Raw genomic sequence first — 15294 nt, 5'->3', positions numbered from 1 at the left:
CCAACAGATTCCTGTGCAAAAGTACAAGAGACCATAATGAAAGACAAACATAAGTTTAATTTTTGTTCTGCAGCTACAGAGTACAACAAATGAGAGGCACATAAAGGGAAAATACCTTATGATTTGGTAGATCAAGCTGCAGTGTGATTTATGCCCTGGGAAAAGCTAATAACATGTTGTTAATAGACAAAATCAGCATCTTGGGAGTGCTCAAACCCAGGAATTGCACACCAAGGGAAAGGGACCATGCAAAACAAGGAATTGCACACCAACAGTGAACAGGGGTTGCCTGCAATAGTGGATCCAGCCATGAAACAGGCTTACACCATCCTAACATAATACTGGTTCACTGTGCACACCCAGTGAATACCATCACATTACACTTTCAATCCACAAACACCCCTACATCTTTGTTTTAAAGCCCAGGTCAGAGAATCTGCCTTTGCCGACTGAACACCTGTGTCACCTTCATTTAAATGGCACATCAGCACCTCTATTCTTTCCCTGCCTCATTCCCTTCCCATCCTAATGCTTTTCTTGTTAGAGCCTAATTTCCTTTAATTTGGGAAATTTACTCCTGGGTTACTGGTCTGAATCTGCACTGTCCTGGCAGGAAGCAGGAGCTTTTCTGGTGATCTTTATAATGGGAGTTTTATTTCGGTTTAGGCCTCCTCTCATACAACATGATGATAGTTTCTAAAGTGTTTGAACTGAAAACACTGCTGGGAAATCCTAGCAGAGATTAATGACTGTCAATCAGCTTCTAAAACAGTTTAATAAGCACCTTATCTATCTCTTCTTCTTAAACACCAGAGAAGCTTATCCTGAGATAACTACAAATTCCCCTAGCACTACTCTCCTTAAAACTTTTTTCCACTAATTTCCAAAACCTTTTCCGCTATTAAGCAGTCAGTACACCGAGACTGTCATCTGCAGCTGATGCATCTTTATTTGTTTATCCATTGGGTTTCCCTAATTATTCTTTTTTAAACTTTGGGCATCTACAAATTGGCCTCATATTTGTAGTGTCTCACAGGTCCTTAGGTGTGACCCATAAAAGTACTACTTGTGGTAGGTACTAAGGCATCATCTTTGTGTTGCACAGAGATGGGGTTCCACTTCTGCTCTCTCACCCACCTTTCCCTTCACCAAGACAGCAACCTTTTCTAGTATTTGAAGATGCAAAGCCCTTAAATAAAGTACTTTACGTTCACCCCTTCTCTCAGTTTTTCCTCAGTGAATGTGCTGGTGAGCCAATTTCAGCAGCCAGGTAAAAACTAGAGACAGAGTTAACCCATGAAAAGAGCAGGGATGAGTTCTCTTCCCTCCTCCATCTCTAGCATTGTTTTTGGTTTTTTGTTTGTTTTTTTTTTTTTAAACAGGTAATTAATAATTTTAAGTCAGAAGAAACAAATTTCTGTTGTCTGTGCTCCATCTTTACCTATTTTTTTTGTGTGTGTGTCAAAAAAGACCTCTGTCCTTGGGGTTCAGCACATCACTCAAAATAGATAAGTCAGGTGTCAAGGTAGTATGTCTTCTGGGTCCTTGATTCTCCAAGGCCCCTGATACTTCATTTCACATAAAGCATAGATGAACACAGAGAAATACTTTACTGAGGGTTAATCATATTCACATAAATAAAGCAATCCCCTTCCCTACCAGCTGACAGAAATTTACAGATTCCCCTCACCAGTTCTAGGTAAACTCTCCCCTTCTCCCCTCCTCCCTCAAAATATACCTTTTTTTCAGGGATTTTTTTCTTTTTTTTTTTTTTTTTTTACACTTCTCCAGGAATTAGCAACTTTGGTTTGGGATCCATTCAACTCCAGATATCGGACATCAAAATGCCTCTCTGAGATTAGGATTCATCAAATCCTAATTAGTGTAAAAATTCTATAAACTGCACTGAATTACAGTTAATATATGTTTCTTTTAATCTCAACTTTGTAGCCTTGCCCAGAAATCCAGCTTTCCATGCTAGTACTGCAAGGTTCTTGTAGGACTGTGGCAGATTGAAGCCACGACATAGTATCTTGAGAGCAAAGTAGTGTCTGTGCCTTTTAATCCAACTTTAGAGTCACAGAAGTGTCCTGCAAGGTTTTTCCTGAGTAATAAGTGAAAGGTTTCATTCCAACTTTGGAGACAATGTGAGGGTTTTTAACAGAAGTTAGGCTCTAGTGCTAGGAAAAGAAGGAATGACGTAGGAAGCTTTTGCCCTGAATTGCTGCACAGCATTGTGTCTTCCTACTCCCTTCCTAATTCTGAGAGTTTTAACAAAGAAAAGCCATGCAAGTTTGCTCTTTCCAAATCCTTGAGTATTCCAGGCTATGAAGCCCAGGGAACATAAGTGTTTCTCTTCACTAAAGACAGCAGCAGGTATTACATGTGGGATGATTAAATGTTTTATTCGGGGAGATAAAAGTTAAAAATGGGAGTACAGAAGGTGACTAGGCAGATTTGTATCAGGAGTTAGTATAAAATACGTGTCATCTGTTACTCAAGACTCTGCTCAAACCCCAAACATGCAGAGCATTCATTGCACCCAGAATACTAGTGGGGGAAAAGGCCTGCATCAAGATAAAGAATAGTTTTAGAACTTTTTTATATACTTCAGATTTTATCACGTGGGGCTAATGCCATCAAAAAATGTGTCACTACAAGTAGTACTACTTTGTATTATTATCAAATAAAAACAATTAATGCATTAGAAAGTCACTTTTTTTTCAGACTCAGTAAGAAAACTCTTCAATCGTAACACTCAAAGTGTGTTTGTTGCAACTAAAGTGGTTATAAAAGCTCTTCTCTCAAATGAAAGCTCAGTTTCAAAGAAGGTTTGACGTTACCAGAAACTTCAAAGAGCTAGGGAAAGCACATGAAAGAAAAAGGGAGGGGAATGCAGCAGGCTGTAATATTCTGCACAGGAAGATTACAAACTTCTTAGCATTACAGTTAGAAAAAATGTCAACCCCTAAAAATACTTTAAAAAACCCCAAACAAATCCAAACTATTTATCATGACAAGGAAAACCACAACTCAGGGGCTGCACTTTTAATCCATTTTTACTTTTCTTTAGCTCAGGGACAATAAAGGGGTAAAGGGAAATTTCTGTTGCGGTTGGTTGAACATCCCAACCTGTGAAAAAAACAGGTGTCAGCACCACACCTGTGGTCAGCGTGCGGCCAAACTGCAGCTCACCCATTCCTGGCTTACTGATTTAATATATTATTCTACTTATTAGAAAGCAATTACACCGACTCTTTACCTGTAACCAGCAACTGTGGTATGAACTACACTCTGTTGCCTCCTCTCTGCTCGGGGAGCGCTTCCCTCCACAGAAGAGCCAGGAAGCCCTCTCAGAGAGAGGGCCACCTTCCCCCTCTCGGCCTCTTTATGGACGTCTCCTGAGAAACTCCACCTTTTGGGGAGGAGCTGACAGGAACCAGACGGGACAGCTAAACCAGAGAGAGATTTACAAGCCTGCCGGTTCAGAAATAGAGCCTGAACGCTGGTGTTTCTCAATTAGTCAAATTCATTAGGATTAGTTTTTAGATTAAACCCTGAGGAAAAGCCCTCTCCAGTCAATAGGAACACTTGTCACACAGTAGCTTTCTTCGTCATGTTGCTAACAACTAATGGGATGTACTACTAAATATTGGAAGCTCTTTGTCCAAAACTCTGCGTTGTTTATAAACTTGGAGGTTTGTTTGGGGAAGTAAGTGAAAATAATAAAATATTGATTACACTGTAGATTTTCTCAGTTTCAACATAGAGACATTTGTAATGAAAGTGAGTTTTGAAGGCTGAGCTTTATTGCAGTTACAACAAGAGTGCAAAATCAGTAATTGTATCCATGTTCCCAGTCTGTGTAAGTGAAATTACATTTTTCTGAGCAGCATTTCACCCATAGAAGTACCTGTGAAGCCCGCTCTCCATTTGAATATACAAATTGAAGTCTCGGCTTGGCTTTTCTGCAGAGCGCTTTGACTCACACCCCCCACTGGATCTAGTCACGGTGAGTTTATTAACCCTCCTCAGCAGCCGATACAAATTTTGACAGAGATCACAGATCAGAGCCCTAAGCCCCAGCCGTTCACAGCCCAGGTATCGACAGAGGTGGGAACTGGTGGAACTGTACATGAATACACCGCGCTGTGCCCTACCGCAGACGCTTCCCCCCTTCGTTATCCCGGCGGCACGGCCGGGCCAGCTCTGTGGGCAGCAGTGGGGCCGCGAACGGCCGACCCTCGCCGAGCACAGCTCGCGGACGCGGCTGCCGCTGTGCACCCCGCTACGGCCGTGCGGGAGCGGTCACACCCTCGCACCGCGGTGGCTGCACACGCCGCACCGGAGCGGCGACCATCAGCCAACTCCCACTTCGGCTGTCACCGCCAGGGCTGGCGTCCCTCTCCCAAGGAGCGCCATTGCTGTCACCTCAGCCGTTAACACAGCGTCAGGGAGGGAGAGGAGCCGCAGAGCTGCGGGAGCTCCTGGCCGAGACGGCGGCACCATGGCGGAGCCAGCGCAGGCCTTGCGGCCAAAGCGGCGCCGAGGGAGAGACGGGGAAGGGACGAGACCCAGCCCTCGGCCCCGCTCGGCGCCCAGCTGAGCGCTGCTGCCCCAGAGGCGGCGCAGCGGCCATCTTTTCGTGCGGCCCGCCAAGATCGGGCCCAACCTCCAAGGCGCCCCCAACCCGGGCCGTCTCTATGGTACCGACACCCCGCCGGAGTGACATATCTCCAGGGGCAGACATACGCTCTGTCCCGAGGGCCGACTCTATGGTTGCGTGTTCTCGCCCCTCTCCGGGCGCTGATTGGCCGAGCGGAGGGCTCTCGCGAGATCGGGCGGCCGCGGCCTGGCGGAGGCGGTGGAGGGGCCTGCGTTCCTGCGTCGGAGCCGGCACGGCCGCGCGCTCGGTAAGATGGCGCCCGGGGGCCTGCGCCTTCCCTCGGGGACTGGGGGCCGGCGGGGCTCTTCCCGCGACCCGGCAGGGCGGCCGGCTCTCCACCGCTGCGGGCGGCGGGGGGGGGGGGGGGCGCTGGGCCTGTGCCGAGCGGCGCCGAGCGCTTCGGCGGCCCGGGCCTCGGGGAGGGCCGGCCCGCGGGCAGCGTCGCGGCGGGCCGGGGCCGGCGGCGGGGGAAGGTCGGAGTGCCTCGGCGGGCGGGGTCTCGGGCCGGCGCAGCCCGTTGCGGCGGGAGCCCTGTTCCCCTGCCTCCTGGTTGGGAGCGGCGAGAGCGCGGGGTTGGGGCGCGAGCGGCCCTGGGCCGGTCCCGCTCCGCTGTCCGGCCTCCCCGCCGTCCGTGTGGCTTTGGCGGTAGGTCAGAGTTAGAAGAAACCTGTTGGAAGTGGGCCGGTGGCGAGGCGGCGGGCTGCCGCTCGTGCCTGCCCGAGAGGGGTGGCGGCGCCTGTTGCTGTTGTTGTTGCCGTCTCCTCCCCCTTTCGTTGCCCCTGCGGTCGTGGCTTGAAGGTAGAAATGATTAAATGCCGGCTTAAGTTTTAGCAACGCGCTTTGCTTCCAAGTCTGAAAAAAAAATATAGCCGAGAAAAATCCTAGGAGATAACGTTTTAGTAGTGTTGACAGTAGTACTTCTGGGGACAGCAAAGCTAAGCTAGTGTAAGCCTTTTGGTTCTACATCGGATAACGTATCATGTACGGTTTTGTAGCTATGCAATATATGTAGCTGGTCTGTCTAAGTTTTGGTGGAAACTCTAAAGCAAATGTTTCTTATGTAGGCTTTGCTTTAAAGGTTTATTACAGTTTTTCTGGCTGTCTGTCAGACTCCTCGATTCACTTGTTTCACACTGTGATGCTGTGTGTCCTGTGTCGCTTGTAAACAAGGTTTGTTTGGGGTGGATTTAAGAGTAAGTACAAGAAGGTGGTACTTGAATATTTTATTCTGACGATTGATGAAAGCAGCCTTTGAGACTGGTAGATGTGAAAGAGTGCAGGAACAAGGAGGAGAAAAACGTAAAATTGTGGTTTGAGATGAAAGGGTCTCTTTTGGACTGTTAATTTAAAAGATCTCATGAAGAAGATATAAAGATGGTAGTGACACAGTGCTTATGCACATTAAACATATGTCTTTTTGATCGTGTTAAATGAAATGCTTTTCTTATCTTGTAGTAAGAGTCCAGGATGAGTTATGCAGAAAAACCTGATGAAATCACGAAAGATGAATGGATGGAAAAACTTAATAACTTGCATATCCAGAGAGCAGACATGAACCGCCTTATCATGAACTACCTTGTTACAGGTAAAAATGGGTAGTAATGTTGGGAGGCTCTTAAATATGTGTCGCTTATTTTACCAAGACAGACAGTTTTGGCTAGAATATGCTACTAGATGGAGTGAAATTGAGGGCTTTAAATATTCAGTGATCGTTATTGGCTTCTCTTAACAATGTACAACTGCTCTTAAGTGGAAACTGGCAGATTCAGAGACTGAGCAGTTATGGTGCAGTAGAAGGGACGTTTATTAACCTTAACTCTTCTGCTAAAAGGTACAGAAAATAAAGTATTTTCTGAAATGCTGTTAACACAGACGACCTGGTTCTTTCAGATGTCCTTTTTTGTGCCATTAAAACAGAGTTCAAGATACGTTGCCGTTGTTAAATGGTACTCTGAAAGCTGCACAGAACAACTACTGCAGCGAGTTTTGACTGGCTAGAAAGACAAACTTTAAAAGGGCACTGTCATCAACATAGTTTGAGACCAAAAATATTAACCCCTTCAGCATATAGCCTAACTTAATACTTAGAACAATCAAAATCCCTTCGAAATTGTCCCTAGTAATTATGGTGCATACCATCACAGGAAGCTAGACTAGGGCGGAGGCACCTGTATCCGATCTACACCCCTGTTTACATTGGTGTGTAGGTGAAGCCTCTGGGATAAAGGAAGAGCATCTTCATGACATAAATCATTTTTGCGTGTATGGAAGAATGATTTAGGATTTAAAATGTTACAACTTATAAATAGTACGAGAAAGAAAAATTCATTTTCTGTTTCTTCTCAGTAAAACTGCTGGGTGTGTGTAAACGGATTTGGGGGCTGGAGGGAGAAGCAAAACCACCCAAATTTTGAAAATGTGGTTTTGAAAATCCCATTTTGTACTAAGTACACTGCTCTAAGTATAAAACAAGCTTTGAGGTTAAGAGGTGTGTCAGACTCTGAGTTGCAGGCATCCTTAGAGAATGAGGGCACTTCAGTTAAGAATGAATATAGCATGTACTGTTAGATGCCTGTTGGATAAACACCTATTTAAATAGATAAGAATTTTTCAGAAGTTCAGACTTAATCTTTAAACTGCCAAAATGCACAAGCAACACTCAAATCTTAGGCTGATTATTTTTTTTCTGTTTGAAGTGTTTCATAAAATATATTTTATAAGTAAAATGTTTCTATTTCAGAGGGCTTTAAAGAAGCAGCAGAGAAGTTTCGAATGGAGTCTGGGATTGAACCCAGTGTTGATTTAGAGACTCTCGATGAAAGAATAAAAATTCGAGAAATGATATTGAAAGGACAGATTCAAGAAGCCATTGCGTTAATAAACAGCCTCCATCCAGAATTGTTGGATACAAACAGATACCTTTACTTTCATTTGCAGGTAAGGACAGGTGGCAAGCTTTTCCTTTGTTTTAGAGGTTGCTGAGGGGCTGAAAAAGCAGTGCAGATTTTACAAGTATGGTGGGAGGTTTGTGACTGAACATGGATGCAACTTCAAGTGTTTGATCTTGGCATCATTTTGTAGCAACTGGAAACTTTGTAGCATGGTGCAGGAACGGTCATATACAACTAGTCATGTGAAAACTTAGAACAGCAGCAGTGGCCTGTGGTCTGAATTTCTAGTGGTTCCTTCAGTAACACATCTTTTCAGAAACCGTTACGCAAAAGCATCGGGTTACCTTTTTCAGTAGATTTTGTAGACAAGTCTGCTGTTCCTTGTCTCACCCATTGAGAAGAATTGACCTCAAACTGTCAAATTATGGATTAGTGTTTGTCTCAAATTACGCACTAATGTCTGAAGATTACAGTCTGGGAATACTGAAGATTTGCTAATTTGTTTAGCTAATATTGCTGTGTCTTTTGTATGTAGCAGCAGCATTTGATTGAACTGATTCGGCAGCGTGAGACAGAAGCAGCTCTGGAATTTGCTCAGACCCAATTAGCAGAACAAGGCGAGGAGAGCAGGGAATGCCTGACGGAAATGGAGCGTACGCTGGCTTTGCTTGCCTTTGATAATCCCGAAGAATCACCATTTGGAGACTTGCTTAACATGATGCAGCGACAAAAGGTAGTGCTTTCTCAAAGGAAATTGATGTCGTGTATTCATATGTGGTGAAAATGGTACCCAAATATTTTTTAAATGTTTAGAAAAAAAGTATATGGTGGTATGCAAAAGAACAGGAGTATCTGAAGCAAGATTCAAAAAAAAAAAATGGTGTTAATGTGTTCAACTACTTGGCTCTCTTCCCTGTTTCCTCCAGTCTTGTAGTTTATGGAGCTTTGTCCTGACCATGTTCTGAGGAATTGGCGCACTAGGTGTGATCTTTTCAATGTCTGTGTGACATTAGCAGTGTTAATAGTAGGAAAACTATTACTGAACTCCAGTGTTTCTTTTCCAGGTATGGAGTGAGGTTAATCAAGCTGTTCTAGATTATGAAAATCGTGAATCAACACCCAAGTTGGCAAAATTACTGAAACTACTACTGTGGGCTCAGAATGAGCTGGACCAGAAGAAAGTGAAATATCCCAAAATGACAGACCTCAGCAAGGGGACGATTGAAGAACCCAAGTAAAATGTGTGCAGATGGACATCAAACAATCTTAGTACTGCACAGTATACATTTATATCAGTCTGTGACTGAAATATTTTTACTACAGTACAGCACTCAATTCAGATTTTTCAATGAACATCTAATTTGAAGGGAGAAAAGTCCCTTTTAAATGCTGCAAAAACTGCATTGAAAGGCGCTGTATCTCTTTGAAAGTCTGACTTAGGCTATGCACTATAATTCATTTTTAAAAAACAATTAAACAAGACAGGAAAAATAGCATTTTTAAAAGTACAGAGCTCAAGCTTTCTAATTGGCTACTGATGCCTAGTTTAGTGGCCAGTGAGTTAATACGGAGTTATATTGGCAACTATTCAGTTAAGTTTAACTGTCTCCTGTTTGAAATGTGTATATAGAACAGTGAATATTTTCTACCTTTAAGTTATAGCCAGATATACATTCCCCTTAAAAGTAACCGGTCAAGTTTTCATCTATAAACTTTGCAGTAAGGTCACCCTTTTGCTTAGGAAATAGTGTACAAACTTGTAAATCATAATTTAAGGACTTTTTTTTGCTTTCTTGTTTCTGACTTTTTGGTGCTTTATATGGTGAGAGCTATGTTCATAACAGATCAGTGACCCATCTTTTCAGGAGGAGTATTGCTGGAAATAAGTTTCGTTTTGTTTTTTATTTTCCTTAATTTTCAGGAATGACCAAAATGGCCCCCAGAGGCATTTGAGGGGTTTTGTAACGGGGCCTTTCCCCCCTGTATTGAACTTGCAGCTGTAGACTCTGCAGTGATTCTACCGAGGTTTTGAAGGCTGTTGGATGTTTGTAAGCTGAAAGACATGCTTGTGTTAGGAAATTTAGTGGGGGGGGAGAGATACTTGTTGAAGCCTCTGATACATCATCTTGTGCAGGATCTGCCTTTATGCTTGCTGAATAATAACTGTAATTTTAGAGTCTACTTGGGCTGTTTTTATGCCCTGAGCTGAGCAGAGCCGGGCTGTCTAAACCCAGAAATTTCCATTTTCTCAATTCTTCCATACCTTTCTGAAGAGATGTAGTTCATCTTCACCTGTATTTGTTTACTGGCTGTCCTCACTCCAGGTAGGGTTATAGGTTAAATGTTCTACATGTGAAGTCCAGACTTTCAAGTCAAAAAATTGTAATCTTCTGGGTATGGGATGTTCTGGTCGACTCAGTTTTGCAGCACTGTACACTGGTATGTAGCCAGTGGGAGTAAGCACTAATCTTGCCAAATCGACCTCTAGGTTTTTAGGTCCGTATATCAAGTTATTACAGGTTTGCTGGACAAAGACCAAGCTGATGGGTGAAATAGCTTAACATCATGAGACACTGGCAGTTGTCACACCGGTCCCATACTGTACATAATCTAGTCTTGTATGGTAGATATTACCCTGTAGAATGAAACTTAGTTTTCACTTAATTTTACTGGAATACTTACGCATTAAACTGTATAAAGCTTTGCAGATACACCTGACTTACGGAAACTAACAAAACCTGTTACTGATTGCATTACTGTGAACACTGTTTACTTGTGTAGCTATTTTTTGTGGGGGGAAACCGTTGTTTGTTGAGCAGCTGTTAGAGATGCAGAGCGCCAAGGTTAAGCTAGATGATGGATATAATGAAATGATTTGTTCTCATTTATTACTGATTGTTCTGTTCTCCACTTTGAGGCATTTGTGGTATGGAGGTCTTCAAGTTTATACATAACAAGTTATCAGTAGCCCCCTGACTACAACAGCGGTCTGGCTTTCCTTCACCCAGGCTGGTTATTCTAAAACCAAACTTTTAACAGTTGTGGGTTGTAATTTTTTGTTTGGTTTTGGGTCTTTTTCTGTTGTTTTGTTTTTCTTGTTAATTTTTTCTTCTTTTTCCAGTCGGCTGATGTCTGAAAACGATGTATAACTTTTAGTTTGTGAGAAACTGTATGGTTAATGTAACTTTGTTTAATAACAAACTGCAGAAACAAAACTGGAATAGCTCTAATTTCTTCACATATAACTGATCAGCTTTTCCTCTGTTCTGACACTTGTGTTGTTAAATCTCATCTAAAGCTTCTCCCGGATGAAGTGGAAAGTGGTGCGTTTTTGTGGCATGACTAGCATTTTTCTCCATGAGAAATGCAGTATTACAGTCCTGGTCGAGAAGTTCACTGTACTTCTAGAATGCTACGTTAATTTCGTATAGTATTTGGGCAACGATTGAGCATAGGCTACTTGAATTTTCACTAGCTTGTTTTTTTTCCATTAAAAAATAAACATGTTTTTTAAGGGGTTTAATACAAAATTAGTATAGAAATATTTCACTTTGTTTTTATGAACATGCCACATTGATAAGCAGCTTTAATCTGTAAAGTTTTTGGTAACTGCAAGAAAATATTGGAAAGCTATGCATTTTAGAGAAAGCGTAAAGGTAGTGATAATGGTACTTCTAAGGATCTTTATATTAGTGTATATAAAATAGTTTGCATATACAAATATAATATATAATCTGTTTGAAATATTCTTGAATGGTAGGGGCTGTGAAACATATTATAATTTATGGAAATATTGTACACAGTAAACAGACCTCTCAGTACACGAATGAACTTTTGTCATATGCATGAGAAATGTCTTATTTGGTGACTACTAATGAATGGGACTTTGTTAACCCATTTTTGTTAGATAACCACTTTAACAAATGTTATTAAATGCCACTTTGATCGGTTTGCTTTACTGTTAAAAGACCTATTTTGTTCCACTTAATTTAGATCAATACAAAAATAACTTTTGTAAGAAGATTTGTTCCAAACTCAACGGTGGCAAACAAATCTGGTAATTAAACGTGGTACACTACGCTCGTTCCTCCCCCAGCCTTGCCTTTGTTGAAAGCAAGTAAGATTTTTTCATTAATGCTATGGACATGAAGAAGTTGGGTTGTAAAATATTTTCTCTTATATGCCTCTGCAGAAAGGCTGTGTATCGAGTGTGTTTTGATTAGGCTACAACTCTCTCCTTTTCCAAAACCCACACCTCCCTAATAACTGTCGGCTTCGCTGTTACCATGTTTCTTTTCTGTCTGTCAAATCTAAGCTAAACTGTGGTTGCTTCTGTTGTACAATGGAGTCGTTTGTGAAGGGTGGGGGATAACGGGTTTCCATGAAGATAAAGTACTGGTGGTACTTTCTGAGAAATACTCACCGAACTGTTTAATTTTATATAGCTGGAAAAACAGAGGCTGCTGCACAGAAACTAAGAGCAGAATTTTAAGTAAAGCATTTCCTCTCAAGACTTTTTGAAGAGGCAAACATACAGCTTGAAACCAGGTGAAGTACCTCTCTCTCTAAGATGATTTCATTGAAACACTTTCAGCTCCTGCCACCCACACTAAAAGAAAAATGAAAATGAATGTGGAGAGCACTTACGTAGCATTTAAGATGTGTGAAATTACCTGGAAAGATTTCTGTCTCCTTTCTGCTCCTTGTACATATAGGGGAAGCCATTACATTATTCTAGGATGATTTTAGTGTTTTTAATTTGTAAAATTTATGCTTTGTATGCTTGAGTATAAGCTGAAAAGCATTACTTAAAAAAAACTCTTGACTAGTAGATGAGTGTTGCTCGACTTATTTCAAACCACTTTCTGTCCAAGTTCGTTACGAAGCTTATTAAATTGAGTTGGAGCGTGATCCCTGTGTGTCGTATCTTCACGGGTAACGGGGCGTCCTGCTGCCACCAGCAGCTGAAAGCATCCTTGAGATACTTTCCTCAGAGATATGAAAGGATATGGAGCCATGTTTTGCCCTAAATTTGCCTTCAGGCTACAGTGAGTTGAGACGGGTTCTGACCTGCACGGTAGATCTCTCTCGCTTCCATCCAGAAGCAACGTCACTGGTCAGCGTTTGCTTCTGCTATAGAGTTCTTGCAGAAAGGGGACGAGTAGGGTTTATAGCTGTTGCGTGAGCAACCGTGTCCCCAGCCCTGCTCATCAGCTGGCTTGCTTTATGTGCTCAGCTGTGTGGAGACAAAACGCAAAGCTTATGAGCAGCACCCTCGAAAGGATTTGTATTTCTCAGTGGACACGTCTAGGTGCTAGAAACTTTATTCTTTTCCTCTCCCCTCCTGCCTTCGTATAATTATAATAAGGACAAGAAGGGCCAGAGTACTGGTGGGCTGTACATTGATGCGACCGGGCACCCCGGACGCAGGAAGCCCTGCGCGGTCCCTGTCACGCTCCTCGCGTTAAATGAGGATTCCAGCAATGTGCTGCTACCTTGCACCCGCCTGGATCAGCTTCTGCACGGGGGTTACTGTTCACTTAAAAGCAGTCTCTATTTGTCAACCTCTCTGATAATTGGCTCGTTTTTCAGCATGTTGCAAAGTTGCATTATTTAGCATTAGAAACCACGTGCATTTTCTTCAGGCTGTGGGCAAGTTGTATCGAAACTGCTCATGGGTAGCAGGGAGCTTTCGGGCTACCGTTGGAGCGTCCTTGCAGGACGCACCAATTGTCCTTCATGGAATGTGTGCGCCTGTTTCTCACCCCTTCAGGATTTGGTCTTGATCTGTGCTTAACTTTATAAAATCTTCAAATAATACAACCATTGTCTGGATAAACTTCAGCGATAGTAAATGTCAGCTCAAATATTAACCCAATAATCTTTTGTTTGGTTTAATCTTTTGACAGATTAAGCTGAACACAGGAAAAACGAGAGGAGATTGTGTTCTTGCATAAGATTATTTCTTTAGTCAGCACCTCCATTTGCCATTTAATCGGCTCGGTGGGAGGTTTGCTTCTAGAAAATTATGCAGCCGGAAAAGGAACAATGTCTGTGGTTTTACTTTTTAAACTTATTTATGTGCATGTGATAGGTGTTACACTCAAACGCTGTTTTTTTTTAACTGTAGCTATTTTTGACAGTAAAACTAGCTGCTTAGGTGAGAAGCAAATTAGTCAAAGAAGTTATTCATTGAGGAGGTGATGCTGAGCCGTAGAAGGAGAGGAACTGAAAAGTACAACAAATAAAACTTTGTGTGACTTGCTTCATTTCCAGATTGAATCATAATTTTAGTAAGTTTGTAGCTAAGCTGCAGTGTCTGTGTTGCAGGCGCTTGCATCCCACAGCAGCGAGACTTGTATTAACTCACACGTGGCTGTGGGTTAGGAAGTATTCTGCGTCTGTGATTGCTGTAGCATGCCCAAGACCTCTCCGGTTCTTTTCTGAGCCTACTACACGCATTTCACTTCTTTAGGTACATCAGCACTCACCTCCCCTTCTGCCTCGAATGAACTCCAAATGTATGCACTATTTGAAAAAAATTACTGAAACTTATTGAACAATAGTTCCGATTTTTGGCTGCATTTTACCATGACTTGGCTCCCTCTTCTGGAAACGGGCACAGTAGCAGAGTGAATAAAAATTGTTTCTCGTGTCCAGTTTCCTGTCCAAATAAAGGGACACAAAGCCTACGCCTGGATGAAGGCTAAGCTCTGTGGTCACTACACGTGGTTCCTCTCCATTTTCACTGGTACCAAAGATTGTTGTATTGGTTTTCTCTGGTGGTAGCAGGTCTATGCGGCCATGTGTGACTGTGCCACAGGCCTTCTGGGGGAGATCTCTTTCCTCTGAGGAAGAAATGCTGAATCAAAGGACAAAGTATGATTTTTATGATTGGGTTTTTTTTTTCTTTTTTGCTTTTGTCAGCCCTGGTGACCTCCTCTTCTGGAGCTGTCTCTGTCGTGTGTGAGGAGCCTTTTGCAATTTCACTCTCTAAGGCCTAGCTCAATAATGCTGTTATCTCTCCTGATTTAAGTAGCTAACTGCTCGTCAGGGACCTGCAAAGCATTCCTGCTAGGAGAAGAATGGGCGAGTTAGCTAAACATTAGTCTGCCACAGTCTTAATTTAATGAGCTTTTGTAGGCTGCTGCCTGCAGGACTAGCAGAGGGGAGATGCCTGCGCTGCTGCACCTGCACCCTGTGCTTTTTGGTGCAGCCCAGAAGCTCCGGGACCTTTCCCACGAGCCGTGCACGACCTTGGTCAGGCTGGGCGGGAGCTCCTCCATCCTTCGCTGACCTCAAGCTTTGCCGTGCCTGCATCCAAGCTGCTATCGGTCACGGAATCTCACCTGAACGGTCACAGCTCTTCCGCCTCCTTATTCGGCTTCCTGAAGTGAGTCACGAGTCCTCTTGTTTTGGACTGAGATAACCATCATTTCAATTATCTATTTCCATAAAGGAGCCTGATTATCTCTCTCATACTTACAGCAGGGCAACAGCCCTATCCAATGGAGTTAAATCGAGCTGTAGCAATACTGATTCCTATTCATTTTTTCCTTAAATTGTTTGGATGGGAATATCATATTCGGCTCTAATCCTTAAAAAGCAGAGACAGAATCTTTTCTGCTGGCAAACCTATGAAAGCTAGAGGAGCAGGGGGCCATCTCACCAACAGTGTGTGTAACGCTGCGCTTTTGGGTATCAGAGGGAGAGACCCCAGATTAGTTCCCACTTTTA

At 42.9% G+C, this 15294-nt stretch overlaps 1 protein-coding gene across 1 annotated transcript; it reads left to right on the top strand.

Moving 5' to 3' along the window:
* The first annotated feature begins 4816 nt into the window (after window positions 1-4816).
* Window positions 4817-12468, top strand: GID8 (GID complex subunit 8 homolog). Its single transcript, XM_075108562.1, has 5 exons — window positions 4817-4913; window positions 6122-6251; window positions 7407-7603; window positions 8093-8290; window positions 8622-12468. Exons 2-5 carry the CDS (start codon window positions 6134-6136, stop codon window positions 8793-8795), a joined length of 687 nt encoding a protein of 228 aa, XP_074964663.1. The 5' UTR covers window positions 4817-4913; window positions 6122-6133; the 3' UTR covers window positions 8796-12468.
* Window positions 12469-15294: the final 2826 nt, after the last annotated feature.

This window comes from Phalacrocorax aristotelis, chromosome 13 (assembly GCF_949628215.1).
Source record: "Phalacrocorax aristotelis chromosome 13, bGulAri2.1, whole genome shotgun sequence".
Lineage (NCBI taxonomy): Eukaryota > Metazoa > Chordata > Aves > Suliformes > Phalacrocoracidae > Phalacrocorax > Phalacrocorax aristotelis.
The sequence above is the reverse complement of the archived record's forward strand: the minus strand, read 5'-3'. Positions and strand labels throughout refer to the sequence as shown.

Excerpts from the sequence above, each read along its gene's own strand:
- GID8 (XM_075108562.1), top strand. The coding sequence starts at position 6,134 with ATGAGTTATGCAGAAAAACCTGATGAAATCACGAAAGATGAATGGATG. Across the intron at positions 6,252-7,406 it reads CATGAACTACCTTGTTACAG|AGGGCTTTAAAGAAGCAGCA; the intron begins GTAAAAATGGGT and ends TTTCTATTTCAG. Across the intron at positions 8,291-8,621 it reads ACATGATGCAGCGACAAAAG|GTATGGAGTGAGGTTAATCA; the intron begins GTAGTGCTTTCT and ends TTTCTTTTCCAG.